At 44.4% G+C, this 22,796-nt stretch overlaps 1 protein-coding gene across 1 annotated transcript in view; it reads right to left on the bottom strand.

The window, feature by feature from the left end:
* The window catches only part of LOC146861181 (dynein axonemal heavy chain 11-like), a 2,741,463-nt gene that overhangs the window by 404,995 nt on the left and 2,313,672 nt on the right, over positions 1 to 22,796 (bottom strand). Inside the window, exons 59-61 of the mRNA XM_085646213.1 lie at positions 9,184 to 9,348; positions 4,507 to 4,647; positions 4,244 to 4,414 (exon numbers count right to left, since the gene is read on the bottom strand). Of these exons, the coding sequence (XP_085502339.1) occupies positions 4,244 to 4,414; positions 4,507 to 4,647; positions 9,184 to 9,348 (477 nt within the window). The remainder of the gene's footprint in view (positions 1 to 4,243; positions 4,415 to 4,506; positions 4,648 to 9,183; positions 9,349 to 22,796) is intronic.

The raw sequence follows: 22,796 nt of genomic DNA, 5'->3' as shown, positions 1-22,796 counted from the left end.
GCAATAAAATTATCGCTGCTTTTGCGTCCGTTTTCGGCCGAAAAGCAGTGATAATTTTATTGCCTTATCAGCAAGGTCACGCTATCACGTGAATCCTTGCCTTAGCACCCTTTCCCTTAACGCCCAACCTTGCCAAACTTACGTGGAGAATGTCGCTAAACGACATTTCTCCAATTAACAAGGAAATCGCTAACCTGCTTAGCGATAATAAACGAAGCGCTAACCGCGCTTACCACAGGTTTCTGTATGCCTGCTTTTAATCTGATTTAGCCATGTAATCCAATGGGAGGTGGATTACATGGCTAAGTCCACCCTGCTCTAATAGCAAGGTATCGCCTGTCACTGTGTGATTATTGGCGGTTTTCCAGCGATAATCGCACTGTTTTGTAGCTAACGCTTAGATTTCTGTCACTTTGGAGATATGCGTTGCTGATAGCACGCTATCGCCGCGATAGAATCCAGCAATAGCCGGCGATAATTATCCTAGCGCTAAGTGCGCTTAGTGATAATTATCGCCGTTTGTTGCTGATATGCCCCATAGAGATAAGAAATTAACAGAAAGAGGCAAAATAAAGGTAGGAAAGCACAGCAGAAAGAGGCAAACTAAGGGTCAGCAGCGAGCAGAAAGAGTCAGAAAAGAGGTCAGAAATTAGCAGAAAGAGGCAGAATAAAGGCCAACACCGAGCAGAAAGAGGCAAGATATAGGTGAGAAATGAGCAGAAAGAGGCTAAATAAAGGTCATAAGTGAGCAGAACTATGCAATATAGAGATTGGAAATGAACAGAAATAGGCAAAATAAAGGTAGGAAAGTGCAGCAGAAAGAGGAAAAATAAAAGTCAGCAACGAGCAGAGAGAGGAAAAACAGAGATCAGAATTGAGCAGGAAGAGGCAAAATAAAGGTCAGAAATTAGCAGAAAGGGACAAAATAAAGGTCAGAAATTAGCAGAAAGAGGGAAGATAAAGGTCAGCAAAAAGCAGAAAGAGGCAAAATAGAGATCAGAAACGAGCAGAAAAAGACAAAATAAAGGTCAGAAATTAGCTGAAAGGGGCAGAATAAAGGTCAGCAACGCGCAGAAAGACTCAAAATAAAGGTAAGAAATTAGCAGAAAAAGGCAAGATAAAGGTGAGAAATTATGAGAACGAAAGAAGCAGAATAAAGGTCAGAAAGGAGTAGAAAGAGGCAAAATAAAGGTCAGCGACAAGCAGAAAGAGGCAATATAGAGATAAAAAATGAGTAGAAAGAGGCAAAAGAAAGGTCAGGAATGAGCAGAAATAGGCAAAATAGAGATCAGATATGAACAAAAAGAGGTAAGATAACGGTCAGAAACATGCAAAAAGAGGCAAGCTAAAGGTCAGCAATGAGCAGAACGAGGCAAAATAGAGATCATAATGAAGCAGAAAGAAGCAAAACAAAGTTCAGAAACTAGCTGAAAGAGGCAAAATAGAGATCAGAAATGAGCAGAAGGAGGCAAAATAAAGGTCAGAAATTAGCAGAAAGAGGCAGAATAAAGGTCAGCAACAAGCTGAAAGAGCCAAGGTGAGGAACGAGCAGAAAGAGGCAGAATATTGGGGAAAATGAGCAGAAAGAGGCAGAATGAAGGGCAGCAACAAGCAGAAAGGGGCAAACTAGACTTCAGCAATGAGCTAAATGAGGCAAAATAGAGATCAGAAAAGAGCAGAAAGAGCCAAATTAAGGTTAGAAACAAGCAGACAGAGGTAAAATAGGGATCAGAACTGAGCAGAAAGAGGAAAAATAAAGGTCAGCAATTTACAGAGCGAAGCAAAATAAAGGTCATAAGTGAGCAAGAAAAAGTCAGAAAATTATCAGAACCCACTCAGGCACTCATGCACCCATTCATAGAGCAACTCAGACACTCACACACCCAGTGAGACACTCACTCACACACCCACGGAGACACTAATGCACTCACTCACACACTCACTCTCAAAGGTTACAGGTTACAGTTCGGAAATAACATTAAAAAACTGTAGAAATTCACTGGAAAAAAAACAAAGGTTACAGGGATGTTATGGTTAGGAAATATAATTTTTTAAAACGTAGAAATCCAATAAAAAAACAAGGTTACAGGGATGTGATACTTAGGCTCAGGTTTCACTTGTACAAAACCATAGAAATTCAGCAGTTATAGTTACCTCAGCTAACTATAACTCATGCCCCCATAATGCACTGATTATACATTCACATATTACATCACTCATGACATAGTCAGCGACATCACTCATGACAGCACTGATGGCATCTCAAATGACATCAATGATGACATTATCCAGCGCCTTGAGACCCCCACGGGTGAGTAGCGCGCTTACAATTCCCTGATTGATTGACTGTGAGTGTTTTCTAAAAGTTTCAAGCTAATAACGATCATTATGCATTCTGTGGGTTTCCATTAGATTACCTTCTCCAACTTTAATTCTATATGGTTTCATTATGAAATTCTAGACTCACAATATAATTATTATAGTTTACATCTTTTACTTTCTTGAACTAAAAAAATGAAAGCCCAGCCACTTATGCACATTGCTTTTAAGGGGATTATTTCGCTTGTAAACTATTTTCTATTTGTCACAGTCTAAGCTGTGGTGCACAAATGTCGGTTGGGTGTTTTAAACGTTTATCTATTAAAATAAAGAAAGTATTTTATTTTCTGACTTCTACAGGAGTGGTTTGTATTGAACTATACTGCTCAGACGCTGATCCCTTGCACTTCTGAGACAAGCCTTTTATTCTGTCTGCCAAGAAATAAATGAGCACTTAGGAGGCATACTACCAATAATGGAATTAAGTGGAGCCGCTAAAGCAGTGGCTCTTTTGAAGACAATGAGCCTTTTCCACGTGGGTGCTAAGTTTGATGGGCCCACTTGGCAAAGTTATTTGTTTTCGGGATAAAAAACTCCCAAAGCAGGGGATGTTTTCAGAAATCAAAAACAATGGCCTTGATGTGCAAGGAGTTTTGTTGAAACATGTTGTGGCCACAGTATTTTATTTCCTATCTGGACCACGACACCTTGCTTGACAGTCCGTGGTAGTAAACAAAAGTAATGACCCCCCTCTTGTAAATATTAGTGCTACTAGTGCCACTGACCTGGCAGCCCTGTGACAGAGAGCCAATCGGGTGAAGCGTTTATACCAGTGGGGCAAGCTGAGGTTCCTGCGTTGTAAACCCATCACTTCCCCAACTCTAAGTAGAGTTGGTCAACACTGAGTTTGGAGGGGCATAACACCTACCCACCAACCGATATCCAATTGCTTTGCAGCGGTGGCCCCTCCATTGGGGCGGAGGAGCACCGCCCCCCGCCACAACCCCCAAATAAAGCTATAATAAAACAGGTTTTAAACCTGTTTTATTATTGTTTTTTTTTAATCCCCTGGACATGCCCTAAAGATTCTGACGAGTCTTGGGGTCAGGTCCAGGGGGATGACACTGCTGGTGGGAGAGTGGTAGTGCACTCTCTTCACTGCGCATGATGGCTTGGGCAGTCGTCTTAGGCCGGCCAAACCGTCATGCACAGTGCAGCTCTCTCCAGCCCCAGTTGCGTTGCTGGGGATGGAGAGAGCAGGCACAGGCTCCCAGTCTGCCTGGGAGCACAAGTTGCCAGCGCTCAGGCCAATCCTGATGCTGCTTTCATGTAACATCAGGGTTGGCCGCAGTGCAGTCTGGAAGCCTGTGCCTAGAAGAAAGAAGAGCACGAGGCGTCGGGTGACGGCAGCGTTGGCGGCGTTCAGGTATGTCTATTTTTTGTCTCTGAACCTCCATGCCCCCTACTTCCCACCTCGCTCCTCCAGCCCGCCCCACTACTTTTGCCCAGCTATAGATCACCTAAAATGCTGGAAAAGGAAAATGTGATGGTAAATAGCAGGTCCAGAGCCACAAACAAGGCTTGCATGGCTTCTTAATATTTAAAGCTGAATATAGGTTTTACATATCAAACCAGTAAATATTACAGTGTCACCATTTGTATTCCCAAAATGAGTTGAGTTAATATGCAATGGCCTATTCCTGTATGAATAAAATTGCTTTGTGAAGTTGCAAAAAGATGAATAATCCACACTACGAAGGACAAAGCATGTAAAGATCCAATATTGTGCTAAAATAGAACTTAGATGAAAAGTAGGTAGATATATACCATTTAGGGAAATAGCTAGATGTGTGTAAAAATAGTAATATATGTTGTAACAATAGTAATATGCTACAGCAAACACACTAACAAAAGTAAACTATACCTGGAAAGCTAATTGTGCTGTGAAGGTAAGTTTATCTCTTTCAAATAACCCCCGACTGATGTAAATGAACGTTAAATAAGTGACACAGTCAATTAGGTTCTTTACTCTTATCCTGACATCCTCAGATGGATCCGCCTGCTGTATCGCTTTGTGAAACACCATATTAAACGCCTGAAAAAGAAGTCATATTCAACGTGTGAATAGATGCCAATCAATACAATAAATAAAAACATTGGAAATGCACTAGTTGGGCAGTCTGATACCTTCAGTGAGAACTGATACATAGGACTGATTTTATTCAGGTCGTTCATGATGAAATAGAGCAGGGATGCTCTAGCTGCAACAGGGCGGTAATGCTCACGAGCTTCATTGATCTTCACTTCATTAAATTTAGCTTCCAAAACCTACATAAAAGAGAGAATAAACAGCTGAACCAACCTGGTGAAGCAGTGCTCTCGTGTCCCAAAGCTGAAGCTTATGATGTAAAAAATTACAATCTCAAATTATCAAAATGTCATTCATTAAAAACAATAAACATTTCAGAAACTGATTTGTTTTACTTCTGAATCAGTTGTACTTTTAGGACACGGACAAATGTACAACTTTAGAAGGGGAAACAAAAGTAATAACTGAATAATCTCCCGTTCTTCATTAGCTAAAACTGTAACATTTATGTCAGTATTTTGATTTATTGACCTGCTGTGTAACATTACAAAAAAGTGGGAATCAAATTGTGTATGCTCACACCCACTACGTGTCACACTGGCCAGAGTAACTACCAGCGATACCAGAGAAGTGATCAACTAATATGTGGTCACCTAAGGTCTCTCTGTGTGAATCCTCTTTGCCATACCAGTCAGAATGATCATTAATTCCTCACTGTAAAGTGGACAGTTCCCCAGAGACCTGAAGACATGCTGCATTAAGCCCTTCCTAATGATTAAGGGACTTGCCCATTCTAATCCTACAATTGCAGACCAATATTTATTTCTAGGCAAGGTCATTGTAAAAGGCAGCTTTCTCACAGTTATCCACATCCCTTGATGAAGCAAACACAGATAAATTAGATGCAGATCTGGAAGAAGCACTGGATCAGCCTCAATCTCTTTCTGAGATAACTTTAAGAATACTGTTGATTTTTAACACATTTGCTGTGTGGTACTCTTTCTTGACATATTGACAGCATTTAACACAGTTGATTATGAACTACTGCTCAAAACACTAATTGAATTAATGATCCAAATCATGGTCCTAAATTGGATTACATTCTAGTTTAAAGACAAATCCTGATTTGTTGCACTTCCTCCTTTCTGCTCATCGCTATTCAACGCTTGAATAATTGATCTACAAGGGTGAACAATCGCTCCTCTCCTATTCAAGCAATACCTATTCCCCTATTACTGATCTCATCAACTCCCTCAAACTTAACTGTAAAAATTATGCTGATAACATTCAAATCATCCTAAAACATGAAATCCTTGTTCCTTAGACCTCCTGCCGTGATCAATGCTTCAGTGTAGTAGCCCATTAAGTGCTACAGCAACATCTTAAACTTCAGTCCTCCAATAAGGAAATACAAACCCATGGGTCTGACAAAATTACAACCCTACATCCTCATGGCCACTGGAGATAGGGCCACTACTAGCCACCTTGACAGAAGTGTGGTACCTCAGTTTGATGGTGGACTCCATCTTCTCACCCCAACCTAAGTCAATATAGCAATGAAAGATGCTTACTGTATGATGAGCAATTTACAATGTGTCTTCCATTACTTAGGGCTTTCCCACAGGATTTAAGAATCAATAGCCATAGTGCAGTAATGTTTTCATTATTTTTATAGGCTCTATAAGAGACTCGCTTGCTCACCAAATCCACAAGCTACAACAAATTCATAATTCTGATCCCACACAAGCCATAAACCCGAGCAAATGAAACCACATTACCCCTGCCAATAATCCTACATTGAATACTAGTGGTAAGAATAATCTCCTTCAAAGTTCTCTGCATAGCTCAGCAGGCAATCCTTTGGATAGGACCAATCTTCTTACAATTCAAATTGCATAACAAAAGAGAAGTTTTATTTCCAGAATGGCCCCACTACTGATCATTTCCACATTTAAAAAAAAGACAGATTGGAGGGAGCTCTTTCTCTGTACAAACATTGCCTGGAATCCAGTACTAAAAACAATAAGCATCATCAGTAGTCATCTAGAGTTCAAAATAGCAGTAAATAGCTAATTGATTCCCAAATAACGACTACGCTCACGTCATATGACAAGTCATACTGGTCTGTATATACAACCTGATAACTTATCTCTTACACTCTTACTTACGTACCACAACTTGCTTGAGATGCTGCAACATGCTGCTGTGACAAATGTGGAGCACACCTTTGAGCCTCATACAACCAATCAACACCCTTCCGTTCATGTGCAACAGCCCAGGTAGCTACTTACTCTACAAACCGGAAAGTGCTTTGTTACCTTTTAAGGGATACAAAAGTGCTAATTAAATTTAACAATATGATACACTATAATAAGAATGCCCAATACACCGCTCACTGGCCATTATGTGTCCCGCTACGGTTTTCATCCAGCTCACAGAGGATTTGTTGTTTTTTGTTTAATTATGTTAGCTCCAATATGCACAAGCTCTCCAATGTCTACAAGTCTGAGCCATGGACCATGATCTGGTGTCATGATCCAGGCAGGCAAGTCAGGAGCTTCTTCACTATTTTGGTGTCAGATCACAGACAATCGGGGGAAGAATAGCCATTAATTGAAAAACGGTGCCTGCGTTAAGGGCCCAGAGACTCCCCTGCTACTACTGGGGGGGGAGTGTCACTGCAAGTGTTCACTTCACTAAATTGCATCTTTAAAGGAAAATATGCTCCTAAAGATGTGTTTAACAGGGTAGCTCTTGGGCTGCAACTCCTGCTTTCCTTTCACCTTCCAAAGAAAAGTAAGCACCTCTGCACCGCTAATGTTCACAGATGTCGAACCACTCAAGGGACAGTATACATTCATGTGTACAGCTGAAGCCAACTGCAATTCAAGTATTTGCTACTGAAACCAGAGCCATGTAAATGTATAACAGCAGTGGAAATGTCTGTGTCTCTCCCAATGAGAAACCTTGAGATATACATCTGTACTAAGATATTCTCTGTCATAATGCTCCTCTGCACCGATTTACACTATATGAAATAAAGTATCCTCTGCCCTACATGGTGTGCATACTGCAAGTCACCGAGGAGTTACTTAACCATATAGAGGAACGAGACCGAAGGTTGAGTTCCTTTATATGGTTGTGGAACTCCGATAAACTCCACTGCTATTCCCATTGGGTCTCAGTCACTCCACTACTGTGGATAAAATCTTTAGCTGTAATAATGTTTTACTACCCGAAAGAAACAACTTACATCCATTCATTTGTAATCTCGCATTTTATACAATTAAGATCCTCTGACAGATAAAAACTTAAAAATGTATAACTAACATGTTATGTAGATTGGATTTTGGCGTTTGACTGCACTTTTCATGCTTCCCTGGAATTTTTAAAAAACAAAATCAATTTGGAGGTAAAACTAAACTACTTCTTAACTGCATGGATGTGAGGTTGCCATACCAAAACCTTAAAGAGCTACATGGGCTATACTCAGACTTTACACTTTCTTTTGAGGTTCTAGTCGTTCAGATCAATATATGTGACTTCTAGATTTTGAGAGGCAAGAATGTCAGAATTTTAGACAAATATAGACAAATTTCAAGACGACATTTAGCAAGAAATTGTAAATTTCAGTATGAGTTGGCCTACACCTACTCATGCATAGATTATACACAGATTACAGTCAAAGTTACATTTTTCCCCTTGAACATCGGAAACATATTGCCGTAAGAAGGCTTTTTCATCCTATAACAGATGAGGGAGCTGGTAGCACTTTCACACACTTCCCAGTACTTATAAACATATTCCTGGACAAGCCATGTGAGAGTAGTGTAACAAATGTGGACAAGTGCACCAAAATTCTCAATGCTGACAATAAATGTGAGGGAAGCAATACATTGTCATGCCAAAACATTTCTAGTGAAAGGGAACTAGGACGAAAAGCAAAAATGTATGTAGGGGTTGGGTAATTTAAAACATTCAAATTTATCATTTTGTTCCATTTTCCTATTCATGGAAAATGATTGTACTTTTAAAGTGACTTTCTCTCACATAACCTGCTTGTGCACAAGGCGGTTTGGTGCACTTTGCCACACTTGTCGTATTATGTATGCCTGGTATGTGCAAGTACGAGTTTAAAAGTTAATGGAAAGTGTGTTAAATACATTGCAAATGTTTGTGAAGGCCTACACAGCTAGGATTCCGAACACAGACCATGGCCCCAAGTAATAGTGGGGGGGGTAGTTGTGATGTGTTTAACACAACCGCTAAATACGGACTCCGTAGACATAGCAAATAGTGGCACTGTGGGGTGAAGTATTTATCAGGTGCAGTAAGTACCTTCCACCCATTTTTTTTTAATCAACCATTTCATTATCTGCATAAGGAAAAAAAATCACATTTATTTGGACTGCTGTCGTTTTTCCAAATGAAAGCAATAGTTTAGGTACATTTTTTTAAACTCAGAAGAAAATAAAACACGTAGACTGCTATTTAAACAGGTGTCTATATCCAACAACAAAATAAAGCATAACCAAGGTGTTTTAAGAAGCAACTGTGAGAATATGATCCAAGTAGAAGGGACATTCAAAAGGAATTGAAGAAGCATTGCAGAGTGACAGGAATCTCCCCAATAATCACAGGAAGAAGAAAAGGAGACATTATATCGCCATCATAATTATAAAACAGAAGAACCTTTGTTTTAGATCAAAAAGAGCCAGTTTAATATTGTCAAATGATTGTTATTACATTCGAGATATCTCTTTTTCTAATTTTACCTTCATTTCTATTTCTGCTGCTGTGTGTTTGGTTGTTTCAAGCTTCTCAACCAGAAGGGTATCACCGAGGAAATTGCTTTCGGCTGCTGAAAGGCGTGTCAGTAATTCATCCTCAAGCATTTTCAGCTCAATTTTGAAATAATTTTGTTGCTTTGTGAGTTCAGACTGAAAAGAAAATGGTAAGTTTTATACCTGTAATTCAAACGGTGGTAATATATGAAATACACTTCACCGCCCTTCAATCTTGCTTATCTTTTGAGCTTTCAGAATAATTCTGGGTTCCAGCAATTAAGTTCTGCTTTAATATCAAAAAGAAGAAGAGGTATAATTTCGACTTTTATGCCGTGTCTTTAAAGAAAAATGTGTTAATTATTTGTTGTGGATGCCTTTGAAGTAAACCTCCAGATGCACAAACAGTTGTTTTATGTTTCAGAGGCAGTAACATTTTCTTAATTTTTAAAGAGAAAAGCTGTGCACGAGGCAGGATGTATTTGAAATGTACAATCTAGGCAAAGCTGGCCTTGTTGGAGAAACGCTGTGTGTCCTTGCCTTTGTGATGCGTTCATGCTCTAGGTTAACAGAGACCCTTAATTCTAAAAGGAGAATAAGAGCGAACACACAATTATGTCCCTAGCATCAATAATTTGAAGTACCATGCACTTTTTGAGGATTCCCACAGACTCTCATACCCTAACCCTATGATGCACCATACTGCCACAATCCCATCCTACCTAGAGGGCCACTTCCCCCACCTCCCTTGCCAGCCAGTGCAGATGTAGATCAGTTTGGCATGGTAAAAGATGGAAGGGTGACTTTTTCGTCATTACTTCAGTCTTACTTTTAGACCGCTTCTCTTGTTCTTGTATCTTCCAGCATGTTAAGTGAGGTCTGCCTCCAAAGTTTGGTCCTTATATTTAAGAGGGTCACTAATGGAGGCAGAGCTTTACAGGTAAATGGAGCAAACATCTGAAATAATAATCCATGTTTGGGACTTGTACCTGAAGAAAATCATCTGTCCCTCCAGAAAAATGTAAACTTACGTTTTCCTTGTAAATTAAAATAGCAAGGAGATTATTTTCTATATAGGTGCTGACTGTAAATGTCTAGAACATGCATATCAGGTATTGTTTTAGTACTGCAAAAATAAATACATGTATACACTTTGGCCTGGGGCAGGATGTTCACCCACAGACCACAAGTCGCGAGCAACAGTAGGTTTAGGCTCATACAATATAGCTATCATCACCAAACCTATCGTATACCAGCCAAGCTACAAAGAATATTTTTCTAGTTACTCAGGGCGTTGCGCCACATGCCACATAAACAACACCAACTATGTTAATACAAGAATAATGCACAAAAGTAATAGACAACATTAATGTAGCAATAGGTGGTGGATTTGCTGAGGAACTCCTCATAGACCGTTAAGAGGAAACTCAGAAGTAGATTTACAGAGGATATTCTTATATAAAATAGCAAAGGGCACAGAGAAACCTATTACCATACATACATGGGTACTGAACCTGGAAGACCTTCTTGAGCCCCCCGTCCCATAGTATGGGCAATACCTTCCCTGCTGAGAATGCAGAGCAGGATACATAAACTTACATTCATCAATACAACCCTTTATCTGGCACAGCCAAAGGTGGAAAGGCAGATGTGCAAACACAACAACTCTAATACTAAAAAAATAAAACATGACTGACAAGTGTATATATGTATAGGTGGCATCCGACAAAGTGTTAAAATAGAACAGATCATACACCTTAAACAAATAATAACACCCAATCCTACAGAGGCTGCTGCCCTACTGAGACCTCCAGAAGATGGCGTAACAAATACTGGGCTTCTTAAGGGCCTGATTAATACTGATATCAAGGCTGAGACTCTCATGCACCAGCATATCAATCTTGGCGCTATATTTACCATACAACAATGTACAACACATCAATGTTAAAATGCTTTCTCTTCATTGCTGTTCTTTTTATTATGATTTATGCGCTTATATTACTGTACAATTTTAGAATAAAAGGTATTCAGTTTGGCCGTTAGTAAGTGAGCTCACCAAGCCTGGAGGTCAGGAATCAAGGCACTTTTTGATTGTTAAAAAAAAGGGAGGGCTGGCATGGCGGAGTAGAAGGGAATGTAAACAAGCATTTGCAATGCAATCGGTCTCGCATTTGGGACCTTATATGTATTTAGTTATGCAGCACATTAGCCTGGGTGCTGAAACATCTACAGTAAGCACCAAACTGCATGACACGCCAAGTATGGCAAAACATGCAGATAAATATTGCTCTTCAGCGGGAAATGGAATAGTCCAAAGCTCTGTTTTTAATATAAAATCAGGACCTTTGGTGGTTATATCACTGAAAATACAAGAATTGAAAAAAAATATTATTGTCTATAGGTGCGCATGGAAGACAATTTCTATGGACTGGAATCTAGAGAATGCTAAAGTGATTCTGGTATTTTACTGACCTCTGCTGGTCGTTTTCCTTCAAGAAAGTTAAATAGAGGCAGTTGTCAGAAATATAAAAATAAAAGAAAGTCCCTCAGCAGAAAGCAATTTTGCTGACCTCAACTGGTTGTTTTCTATCAAGACAGTTAACTAGAGGCAGTTGAACAGAAAAAAAGTCTCTAAGTGGAAGCAGACAAGTCATGGGGCTGATCTCCGGAGCCCACAAAGTACATACACATATAAATATATACTAAAGTATATCAAAGAGGTCTCCAATGCTCGACCTAAAAAGATTAGATGATAGAACGGCACAGGCAGTGTGTGCAGTCAGCTTGACAAAAGGCAATGAGAGGTGAACCTTTGAGAGTGGCATGGCTCCAGGAGGAGTATTGCCCTCAGACTACACTGGGCATGCAGTGGGGGAGGGCTGGGCAGCCTGCTTGGAAGACTACCAGGTATCAGAACTAGGCTTGAGGGCAACAGCTCTGTGAGGATGGTGGACAGGCCATACATGCTGGCAAATGCAGTTTTCAGCAAGAACGCATTCACACATATTCATCCGTGTCAGGGGACTCGATACCAGTGTATCTGAGATTTGCATACATATTATAAGAGAGTCTTCTTATACTAAAGCTTATTTATGACCATTGAAGAGTTATTCAGACCTTTTCTGAGCTGGTGAAACCTTGGGTACATAACTAAGGCTGCTTTTTTGGTTTTGCATCTTTCAAGTTAAAGACATTTGAAACGTCTGCCACTGAGGCATAGGAGAAACCTGTGTGCATGCCCTGAAACTTTGATGCACGCTCTGCCCCTTTACTATGCCCTGCTAGCCAGCATTCTCGTGTAAGAGAGGAACAAGTGCAGAAAGAAGCTGTGGGCCTTTCAGATGGTAAGATTGGCTGAGCTGAGAAACACTGCTGGGGTAATGGACCACATCTTCGATGTCTGCCCTCGTATAAAGAAGGTGGCACCATGTGCATGTCTGGATGTTTTCATGGTAACTTATTCTGCATGAATGTTGGTTGAGGCATGCTAAAATAATAATAATAATGACCATTTGGAGAAGCAAACCCACATGCAAACAAGAGTTCATTCTAAGGGGGAGATTTACTTGGATTTAAGCATGTTTGCGTCGCAAATTGGCACAAAATCTTTTTTTCTGGTTTACTTTCCAGCGGTTAACCTATTAAGACTGGAAATAACATGAAAGTAACGCGATGCAGCTTAGCGCCAAGGGGGCGTACCATGGGTGGTACTTGGGCGTTCCCATGCAACCACCCAAGGTTTTGGACGTTAAACCCAATTTACTAAATAAATTAGGCAGGTTTCAGCATCAGAAAACTGTGCCCTTTTGAAGTAGGCGCAACAAAGGAGAAATGCTTTAATTTCTCCTTCCTTTTCCGACTGTGTATGTGTGCTGCACATTACAGCTCACACACAAAGAGGAACAAGGGTTTAAGTTAGTCTAAGCATAGTATTTTGTACTGGGTACCCTTCCAGCGCAAAACCTATGCTAGACTCACTGAGACACCCTTGCACTATGGCACAAAGGTGTCTCCATGGCGCACAGCAGCTGATTTCAGCGCCAGTGCTAGGGAAAGTGGAGGAGAGAGACATATTTCTCCTCTCCCCTTTTCATGAAGCGCAGCACTTGCAGCTGCTGCACTGTGCTGCGTGAGTGACAAATCTGGCCCTACTTGCTCTTGTGCTGCATATATGAAGCTTAGGTAAAAAGTTATTTTGGTGCATAGAGGTAGTGAAACTCAAAAAAGAAGCAACACCTTAAATAGTTGTGGTGTATTTTCATGTATTTACTATTTCTGCAGTGGACATAAGTGGACCCTGCAGGTGGTGATCTTACAGAGGCACTAGGTAGGTCTGCGTAGGTGTGGTGCTCCATGCTATGTAGTGTCTGGCCAACAGGGTAAGGATTATTTCCGTACAAGTGCTTGCCTTCATTGTTTGCATGCTTGTCCTACGGTTTGTGTGTAAAGGAGCGCAAATAAATGTAGGCTGTATGATAATTTTGCCAAACTTTCTTCAATGATGGGGCCGTGCATAGGGAAAGTATGCTTAATCTTTTTCTGTCTTGAATTTAAATAAAGTAGGATTAATGGTGTGTAGATGTTTACTCACTTTGTAGCTTTAGTAACTAGTTTGGTTTCAGAGTGAAGATAGAGGGAATTGTTCAGGATTGCTTTAATGTTGCTCAGGTAGTTGTGTGGTGGCTTCTGTGTCTGTGCGTTGGTACAAGTGAATTTGGGCACTTTATATGCTGCTTTATGCTGCGAGGGAACAAGTATGTCTATCAGCACAGAGATACCGCTGTTTATGCGTGGGAAGGTTCTGTTTTAAGTAGTTCAACTATGCAACTGTGAGCGTGAAGGCCCATCTCTGTGCAGTGGAAAGAAGATGCTATAAGAGTGTGCAAGGAAGTGTGCATGTTTAAGGCAGCATGTTGCCTAGGTTTGTTCAGCAGCAGAGACAATATTCTTCTTTCGTCTTTAGCTTAGCTCCTCCCTTGACTTCCCGGGACCATTATTATCTTCAGTCTCTGCAGAGGAAATAAAATCCTCACAGATTAAAAATTGATAGTCTATGAGGTACTTGGAACAATGCTTCTACAAAAGGCCCTGACACAACTATTGTACAAAAACCTAATGCGTGGTGTGGGCTGCTGGTAAAGGGCTGCAACGTCTTTCTTTAGGTCTTCAGCTGTACATTTTTACGCTCACTGTTGTGCCCATTTGTTTGTCTTCTGTACCCCTGCATTGCCCCTTGCCTCTGTGCCCCTGTTCCACCCGTTTAATCCCGTTGCTGCGTCCCCTGTGGCCCCGCCCCCCTGATCGCCCATTCGCCGCCCCGCTCCCGCCACCCTACTGCTCCTCCCTCCCACCTCCCCTTATATGGCGGCTGCTGCGCGGTGAGGAGAGCGACTCTTGACCCTGTCTTCAGGCCGGTCGCTCACCCACGCCGCACAGCTCCGCCTGTATGTCCGTGTCCCCTGGCCGCTGCCTCCACCGCTGCTGCTGGTTCGAGGCTCCTCTGCCTCAGGTGTGTTACTTCTCTGCATTAGCCTAACTTTTTCTTTCCTGTTGTAAGCTTTCTTCCTGTTGTATCTGCTGTACATTTTTGCGCTCACTGTTGTGCCCATTTGTTTATCTTCTGTACCCCTACATTGCCCCTTGTCTCTGTGCCCCTGTTCCACCCGTTTTTTCCCGCTGCTGTGTCCCCTGCGGCCCCGCCCCCCTGATTGCCCATTCGCGGCCCCGCTCCCGCCACCCGGCTGCTCCTCCCTCCCACCTCCCCTTATATGGCGTGCGCTGTGAAGCCGCGCATGCGCCGCTGTCACGCCGAAGGCATGCCTAAGGCAAGGCCGTCTGCGCCCGTCCACACCTGGACCTCTCCCAGTGCCAGGATACCTGGCCCCTGCCACCGCCACGATGAACGATGCCAATACGACGCCAGCAACCTCCTCGCACTCAACTCCGGACGACCACACACCTGCTTCCTGGCTGCCCCAAAGTGCACCCACGGGCCCTTCTCCTGCCGGAACTGCAGCTTCACCAGCCTCTGAGCCGCCAAACAGCCCACCGAGAAAGGACGCAACCACCTCAGATGCATTCTACTAAACACCCGCTCCGCACGCAAACACGCCATCGAACTCTGGGACCTGCTCGACACATCCTCCCCGGACGTCGCCTTCCTGACGGAGACCTGGATGAATGCCTCCTCTGCACCTGACATCGCCATAGCCATCCCGGACGGCTACAAGATCACCCGCAAGGACCGCACCAATGGAGTAGGAGGTGCAATCGCCATCGTCCTCAGGTGCACCCTCAGGGTCTCGACCAGCACCGATGAAATTCTCAGCACCACCGAACACCTGCACTTCCAGATCCACACAGACCCCAACACCACCCTCAGAGGAACTCTCGTCTACAGACCCCCGGACCCCGGCCTCAGTTTGGCGAAACCATCGCCGACTTCATCAGCAGGCACGCCCTGGCCTCCACAGACTACATCCTCCTCGGAGACCTGAACTTCCACTTCGAGAACAACAACGACAGCAACTCCGCCACCCTGATAGACAACCTCCCCAACCTCGGACTCAGACAGCTCGTCACAATGCCCACCCACTCCGCCGGCCACACGCTCAACCCCATCTTCTCCGCAAGCTCCCACATCACCTTCAGTCACACCACCGAACTCCACTGGACCGACCATCGCTGCATCCACTTCACCTTTTAAAAACACACCACACACCACCACACTCAACAGATCCCCCGCTGCAGCTGGAGCAAAGTCACAAATGAACAGCTTAACACCACCCTCGCCCGGAGCCCACCCGCCGACCCGACCGACACCGCCGCCCGCAACCTCAGGCTATGGATCAACGACTGCGCCAACACCCTCCCCCTATCAAAAAACCCTCCAACAGACACACCGACAAGAAGACCAGCTGGTTCACCACGGACCTCCAGGCCTCCAAACAAACCTGCTGGAAACTAAAGAAATGGCACCGCAAACAGACAGCTATGTGGCCCACAAGAACACCATCCGCAGACACCATCACCTCATCAGAACCGCAAAAAGGACCTCCTTCAAAGACTGCCTCAACAACAACGCACACAACAGCAAAGAGCTCTTCAACATTGTGAAGGAACTCTCCAACACCGGCTCCAACACCAACGACATCCCACCATCGCAAGACCTGTGCGACTCCCTTGCCACCTTCTTCCATCGCAAGATCGCAGACATCCATGACAGCTTCAACAACCTGACCGCCGTGACAGCCACTGACACCTCGGACCCCCCGGCCACCATCCACACCAACCCCTTGCTCAGCTGGACCATCATGAATGACAACAACACCATAAAAATCTTGAACACTATCCACTCCCGCTCTCCGTCTGACCCATGCCCGCACCACATCTTCAACGAAGCTAGCGCCACCATCGCAACCCATCTCCGCAAGGTCATCAACATCTCCTTGGAGACCGCGATCTTCCCGGAGAGCTGGAAGCACACCGAGATCAATGTCTTACTCAAGAAACCCAAGGCGGATCCAAGAGACCTCAAGAACTTCCGGCCCATCTCCCTGCTCCCGTTCCCGGCGAAGGTCATCGAGAAGATCGTCAACAGACAACTGACCCGCTACCTCGAGGAGAGCAACATCCTGGACCCGTCCCAGTCCGGGTTCCGCAGCAACCACAGTACAGAAACTGCCCTCATCGCCGTCACTGATGACATCAGGACCCTGCTGGACAATGGCGAAACCGCGGCCCTCATCCTCCTGGACCTCTCAGTCGCCTTCGACACTGTCTGCCACCGCACCCTACACACACGCCTCCACAACGTAGGGAGCCGAGACAAGGCTCTGGAATGGACCACCTCCTTCCTCTCCGGCAGAACCCAGAGTGTCCGCCTCCCCCATTCTGCTCCAAAGTCTCCAAGATCATCTGCGGCGTAACCCAAGGATCATCCTTCAGCCCGACATTGTTCAACATCTACATGGCACCGCTCACCCATGTCGCCCGACTGCACGACCTCAACATTATCTCCTACGCCGACGACACCCAGCTGATCCTCTCCCTCACCAAGGACCCCCTCACTGCCAAAACCAAACTCCACGAAGGAATGAAGGCCGTCGCCGAGTGGATGAAGAACAGCTGACTGAAGCTGAACTCGGACAAGACGGAGGTCCTCATCTTCGACTCCACCCCCTCAGCCTGGGACGACTCCTGGTGGCCTACCACACTGGGAGCAGCACCGGCACCCACCGACCATGCACGCAACCTGGGGGTCATCCTCGACTCAACAATCTCCATGACCAAGCAGATCAATGCTGTCTCATCCACCTGCTTCAACACCCTCCGCATGCTCCGCAAGATCTACAGGTGGATCCCCACCGAAAACAAAAAGAACGGTCACCCAGGCCCTCATCAGCAGCAGGCTGGACTACGGAAACGCCCTCAACGCGGGGACCTCGACCAAACTCCTGAAATGTCTGCAACACATACAGAACGCTTCTGCACGCCTCGTCCTCGACATCCCTCGCCTCAGCCACATCACACCCCATCTGAGAGACCTGCACTGGCTCCCCATCAACAAGAGGATCACCTTCAAGCTCCTCACCCACGCACACAAAGCACTCCACAACACCAGACCGACATACCTCAACAGACGACTCTCCTTCTACACCCCGAACCGCCAGCTCCGCTCCGCCGACCTCGCCCTCGCCACCGCCCCTCGCATCTGAAGAACGACCACCGGCGGAAGATCGTTCTCCCACCTCGCCGCCAAGACCTGGAACACCCTCCCCATCCTCCTACGGCAGACCCAGAACCTACTTACCTTCAGGAGGCTACTCAAGACCTGGCTGTTCGAGCAATAGCAGCACCCCTCCCCCCCAGCGCCTTGAGACCCTCACGGGTGAGTAGTGCGCTTTACAAATGTTCTGATTGATTGATTGATTGATTGAACAACAAGGTTTAGCAGCTTTTTTGATTACCTAACTTATAAAAGCAAGGAGCATACCCCTAGATGAGTCCTAAGTCCAGCAAAAAGCTTTCCTCTTCATTGAAATAGCCTTCTTTCCCTCTTTGGGCTAAATCGTTCTTGGTGCGTCAGCCCTCTCAGTGACAGTTTTCAGGCCAGCAGGGACGGTTTCGACCCAGGAAGGAGCAGGAGAAGAAACCTAAGTCATCAAAGAATCAGTGCTCCTGACTATCTCGGAGATGGCCTACCCTGTGTGGTCAGAGGCAGGTTCAGGTTTTTTCTACAGGCATGGCTGTAATCCACTTTGGACTCTTGGGTGCTTCAGATAATCCATTCAGGTCACCAGAAATAGTTCATGTTCTTCCGCTGCATTTGGAAGTCCAACCAAGTCCTTGGCAATCTCGCAAGGAGAAGATGCTGGTGATTCAGGAGAGAGTGGCTGACCTTTTGCAGAAGGAGTCAATTTCGAAGGTCCCCTGTTGTCCAGTGGTCGGGGCTTCTACTCCATCATCTTTCTTTTCCGGAAAGTCATGGGGGGATTCTGGATGGTGCTGGCCCTAAAATACCTGAACAAGTTCATCCAGACCATTCCGTTCAAGATGAAAACACTTCCGAAAATTATTCCTTTGGTGTGCAGGAATCATTGAATGGTCACCCTGGACCTACAAGATGCCTACTTCCATTTGCCGATCCACTCAGAGCACCGTCAGTATCTCTGATTCTGTGTCAACAACACCCATTATCAGTTCAATGTCCTGCCTTTCGGTCTGTAGTCAGCCCCTCATGTTTTCACCAAGGTGGTGGCACCCATGGTGGCTTCCCTACATCTCCAGGGTGTCCACCTCTATCCATATCTGGACAACTGGCTTCAGCATGATCCTACCAAACAACAACTTGTGCAGATCCCTGAGTCGGTGCCGTGTCAGGTCCCGGGACACAGGTTCCTGTTGAATCGAGGGAAATATCAACTTCAGTCTGTCCAGGAGCGACTCTTCATAGGGGCATGTTTCAGGACAGACTTGAACATTCAGTATTCCTTCTGGAAATGAGATCCGAGCCACTGAGAAGTCTGTGTCCCAGGCTCTGCTGAGTCAGTCCCTGTCTGTTCATCAGTGTCTATACCTTCAGGGTCACATGGTGGCCTCTGTCTTTACTGTCCCTTGGGCCAGGTTCCACCTTCGACCCCTTTGGAGTCATCTTCATGCTTTCTGGGTTCCAACTTCAGAGGACTTAGACATTCTGGTTCCCCTGTCCCCAGCCATCAAGAGGGATTTGGCATGGTGCCGGGTTCCTTGTCCAGGGGTATACAACTGCAGCCGGACCCCTGGTGGTTTTAATGACGGATGCCAGTTCCTTCGGGTGGGGGGCTACTCTGGGTCTGTCCTCAACTCAGGCTCGTTGGTCTCTGGTGGAGGACAGGAGCTCTCCCAACTGGAGGGAATAGATGGAAGTCAGGAGGGCTCTACTGCATTTAAAGGTAATTCTATTGGGGCAGCATGTGATGATCAGGTCAGACAATATGGTGACAACGGCCTATGTGAACAATCAGGGGGGCACTGGATCTCAGTCCCTGAATGTAGTGATTAGGCAATTGATAGGTTATATGGAGATCAGGCTTCTGTCCATTACAGCTGTCCACATCAAGGCGGTGGACAATGTGCTGGCAGACACTCTCTCAGCCACATTTTTCCTCTCTCTCAGGAGTTGTCTCTGAAAGTGTCCATATTCAGGGAAATCTGTCAGCTTTCTGGATCTTTATGCTTCCATTCCAATGCCCAGCCTTGGAGGTTTTGACAAAGTCACAGCAGAAGGGAGCTTGGAGGGTGGATACTCTCCTGATTTCTTGATCTAACAAACTCCTGTATACATTCTCTCTGTTTCCTTTTGTTCTCAGGTTGCTGTCCAGGCTCCAGAAAGGAGGACAGGGTGATGATCCTAGTGGTTCCCTCTTGGCCCAGGAGGACATGGTTCCCGATTTCTTAGGTCCCTGGCTCTTCAAGATCCCTGATTACTTCCTCTGTGCCCCTCTCCTCTCAGGTTCTTACCTAGAGTTCTCTCCCAGAGGCTACAACTATGGGTGTGGAGGTGAAAGGGAGGCAAAGATTATCAGACAAGCTGGCGGTAGCTGTTCAAAATTCTAGCCGTCCTTCAACTTTGGTTTCGTATGGGCACCCTTTTGCGAACTTTCAGTCTTGGTGAGAGGCTCATTCATTTTCTCCAGTTGCTTGTTCCCTTCCGGAGATCTTGCGTTTTAAGAAGATGTTAGTGAGCTTTACCTTGCTGGGCCCGTTGGGTAATCTGGCAGATTCAGAGGCTTTGGTGTCCTGTTTGTTGAAGGGTTTTTCTCATGCTACGCCTTTGATTAAGCCTCGTTTTCCTTTATGAGTTCTTCCATTGGTCCTGAGAGCTTTGACCTCTGATAATATTGAGCCTCTGGAGAAAGCTATTAAGGTTGCTACATTGAATGTGGTCTTTCTCATGACTTTCACTATGGCTAGGAGGATTGGGGAGTGGGCTGCTCTTATAGCAAGATAAACTTTTCTCTCTTTTTTTGAAGATGGTGTGGTGCTTCGTTTGGATCCCTCTTTTGTACCTAAGGGGGCTTCTTCTTTTTACCGGAAACAGGAGGTGGGTTGCCAGCTCTGTTGGAAGTTTCTAAGGATTCTGAGGAGTTGGGTTGGCTTCTTAGGCATTGCAGGTCTATATGGATAGGACTGCTTCCTTTCATAAATCTGATTCGCTCTTTGTCTCCTTTGGTTCTTCTCATAGGGGTGAGAAGTCTTCCCTGGTTTCCATTAGCAGATGGATCAAGCAGGACATTTTGCTGGCTTACTCTGTTTCAGGGGTTCTCCCCCTGGGTGACGTTCAGGGGCGGTTCACTAGGAGTCTTTCCTTTTCTTGGGCTGAGGCAAAGGGTATGTCCATTGCTGAGATTTGCCATGCGGATACCTGGGCTGTTCCAAATACTTTTGTTCTTGCGCTTGCAGAATGTTATGTATGGCCGTAGGAATTTTGGGCTAGGTGTTCTGGATTCCACCTTGCCCTGATTTCTTCCGTATCTACTGTTTCTCTTGAGTAAAGCTTTTTGTATTTACAGCATTTTGGTTTGATGGTGACCCTTTTGTTTAGGCTTTTAATGTCTGAATGTCTTGCTGGGATGCATTGTTATTCCTCATAAGTAATGAATAGGATGGGGACTGAAGGACATAGAGGTAATGTCGGGATTATTTATCAGTAATCTTCAATACTCCTAGTCCAATTCATTACGACCCTTCCGACTTGCCGATTACTGAGACCGTCAGACGCTGATGGTTGCCTGGTACTTCAGGAGGAAAGCTGCGTAGGGCATATCCTTATAGACCTGTGCCTATTGAGGAGGGTCACCTTGCAGCAATTCCTGTTCTTTTTTTCTTCCTCTAGAATGTATCACCTCTTAAGTAATGAATGGGACAGGGACCTCTGGATTAGGAGTAATAAAGTTTACTTGTAAGTAATCCAGTCATTATTTTGAACCACTAGTGAGACACCAGCAGAAAGAATGAGGCATTTAAGGAAATGCCTCATACTTTGCGCTGGTGTCTCACTAGTATCGTCAGCTGATGCTTGATATGTGTGTTGAGGTGGTTAGGTTTAGAGAATTACAGGATATGAAGGGCTTCACTTTATATCCCTTAACCAGTAAATCGAGCAATATTTATATCAATTGCTGTAGGGATAGCAAAAGCCCTCTGGGTTTGCATTCTTGTTTTAAAAACAAGCACTGAAAAACCCAGGAGGTCTGGTATCAGCTGCCAGCCTTTTGGCTTTCTCAATTTTTGTTTAGGTTTATCATGGTTTTTGCAAAAACGTTATTGCTGGGCAAGCTTTTGGACCCTCAACAATCTACATTTTTAGGTCTCAAAAAGCACCCATTTCCAAAGTAGCCTGAATTTGCATATTTGAAAGTACTTTTATATGTAATGATGAACAAAAACAAATATTGGTGAAATAAAATATTTGCCTAAGATCGCACAAGTTAAGCGGGAAGTCGCAATTTATCCAGGGTTTCTGGTTTTTACTTTGTACAAATCCGCAAGTAAATGGGTATCTATTTGTCTTTCCCCATGTTAAGGCTTTGTTTATACCTCTTGCTGCAATTTTCATATAGGACAAACTCTACATGGAGGCCCTGCACTTTACATGAGAACCAGTTGCATTACATAAGGTCACGTGCTTTGTTTGTAGGTACAGAGAGATTAAGGGGCACATGCATCAAGCTTTTTACCGGTCGCAGAATCGGCCCGCTTGCGATCGGTAAATAGCCTTTTGGGATGCATCAACCCAAAATGCATTTGCAAAATAGGTAATAGCAATTTTTGCGATTACCTATTTTGTGAATGCAGTTAGGTAATCACAATTTGTGATTCCCCAAATGCAATGCAAGAAGCATTTCAGAATGCGACTTTGCATTAAGGAATTGAAATTTACCATCAACTTCAAGTTGATGGTAATTTAAAATTCCTTAGAAAAATGCATAAAATAGCATTTTTCTTTGTGCCTTGTGGCGCATACACATGCCTTTAGGGCATGTGTGTGTGCCACATGTGCACACATATCGTTTTTGGGGGTGCATCGGGGGGCCTTATGGCCCCTCACACCCTTGAAATTG

Source organism: Triturus cristatus, chromosome 3_1 (assembly GCF_964204655.1).
Source record: "Triturus cristatus chromosome 3_1, aTriCri1.1, whole genome shotgun sequence".
Taxonomy (NCBI): Eukaryota; Metazoa; Chordata; class Amphibia; order Caudata; family Salamandridae; genus Triturus; species Triturus cristatus.
The sequence above is the reverse complement of the archived record's forward strand: the minus strand, read 5'-3'. Positions and strand labels throughout refer to the sequence as shown.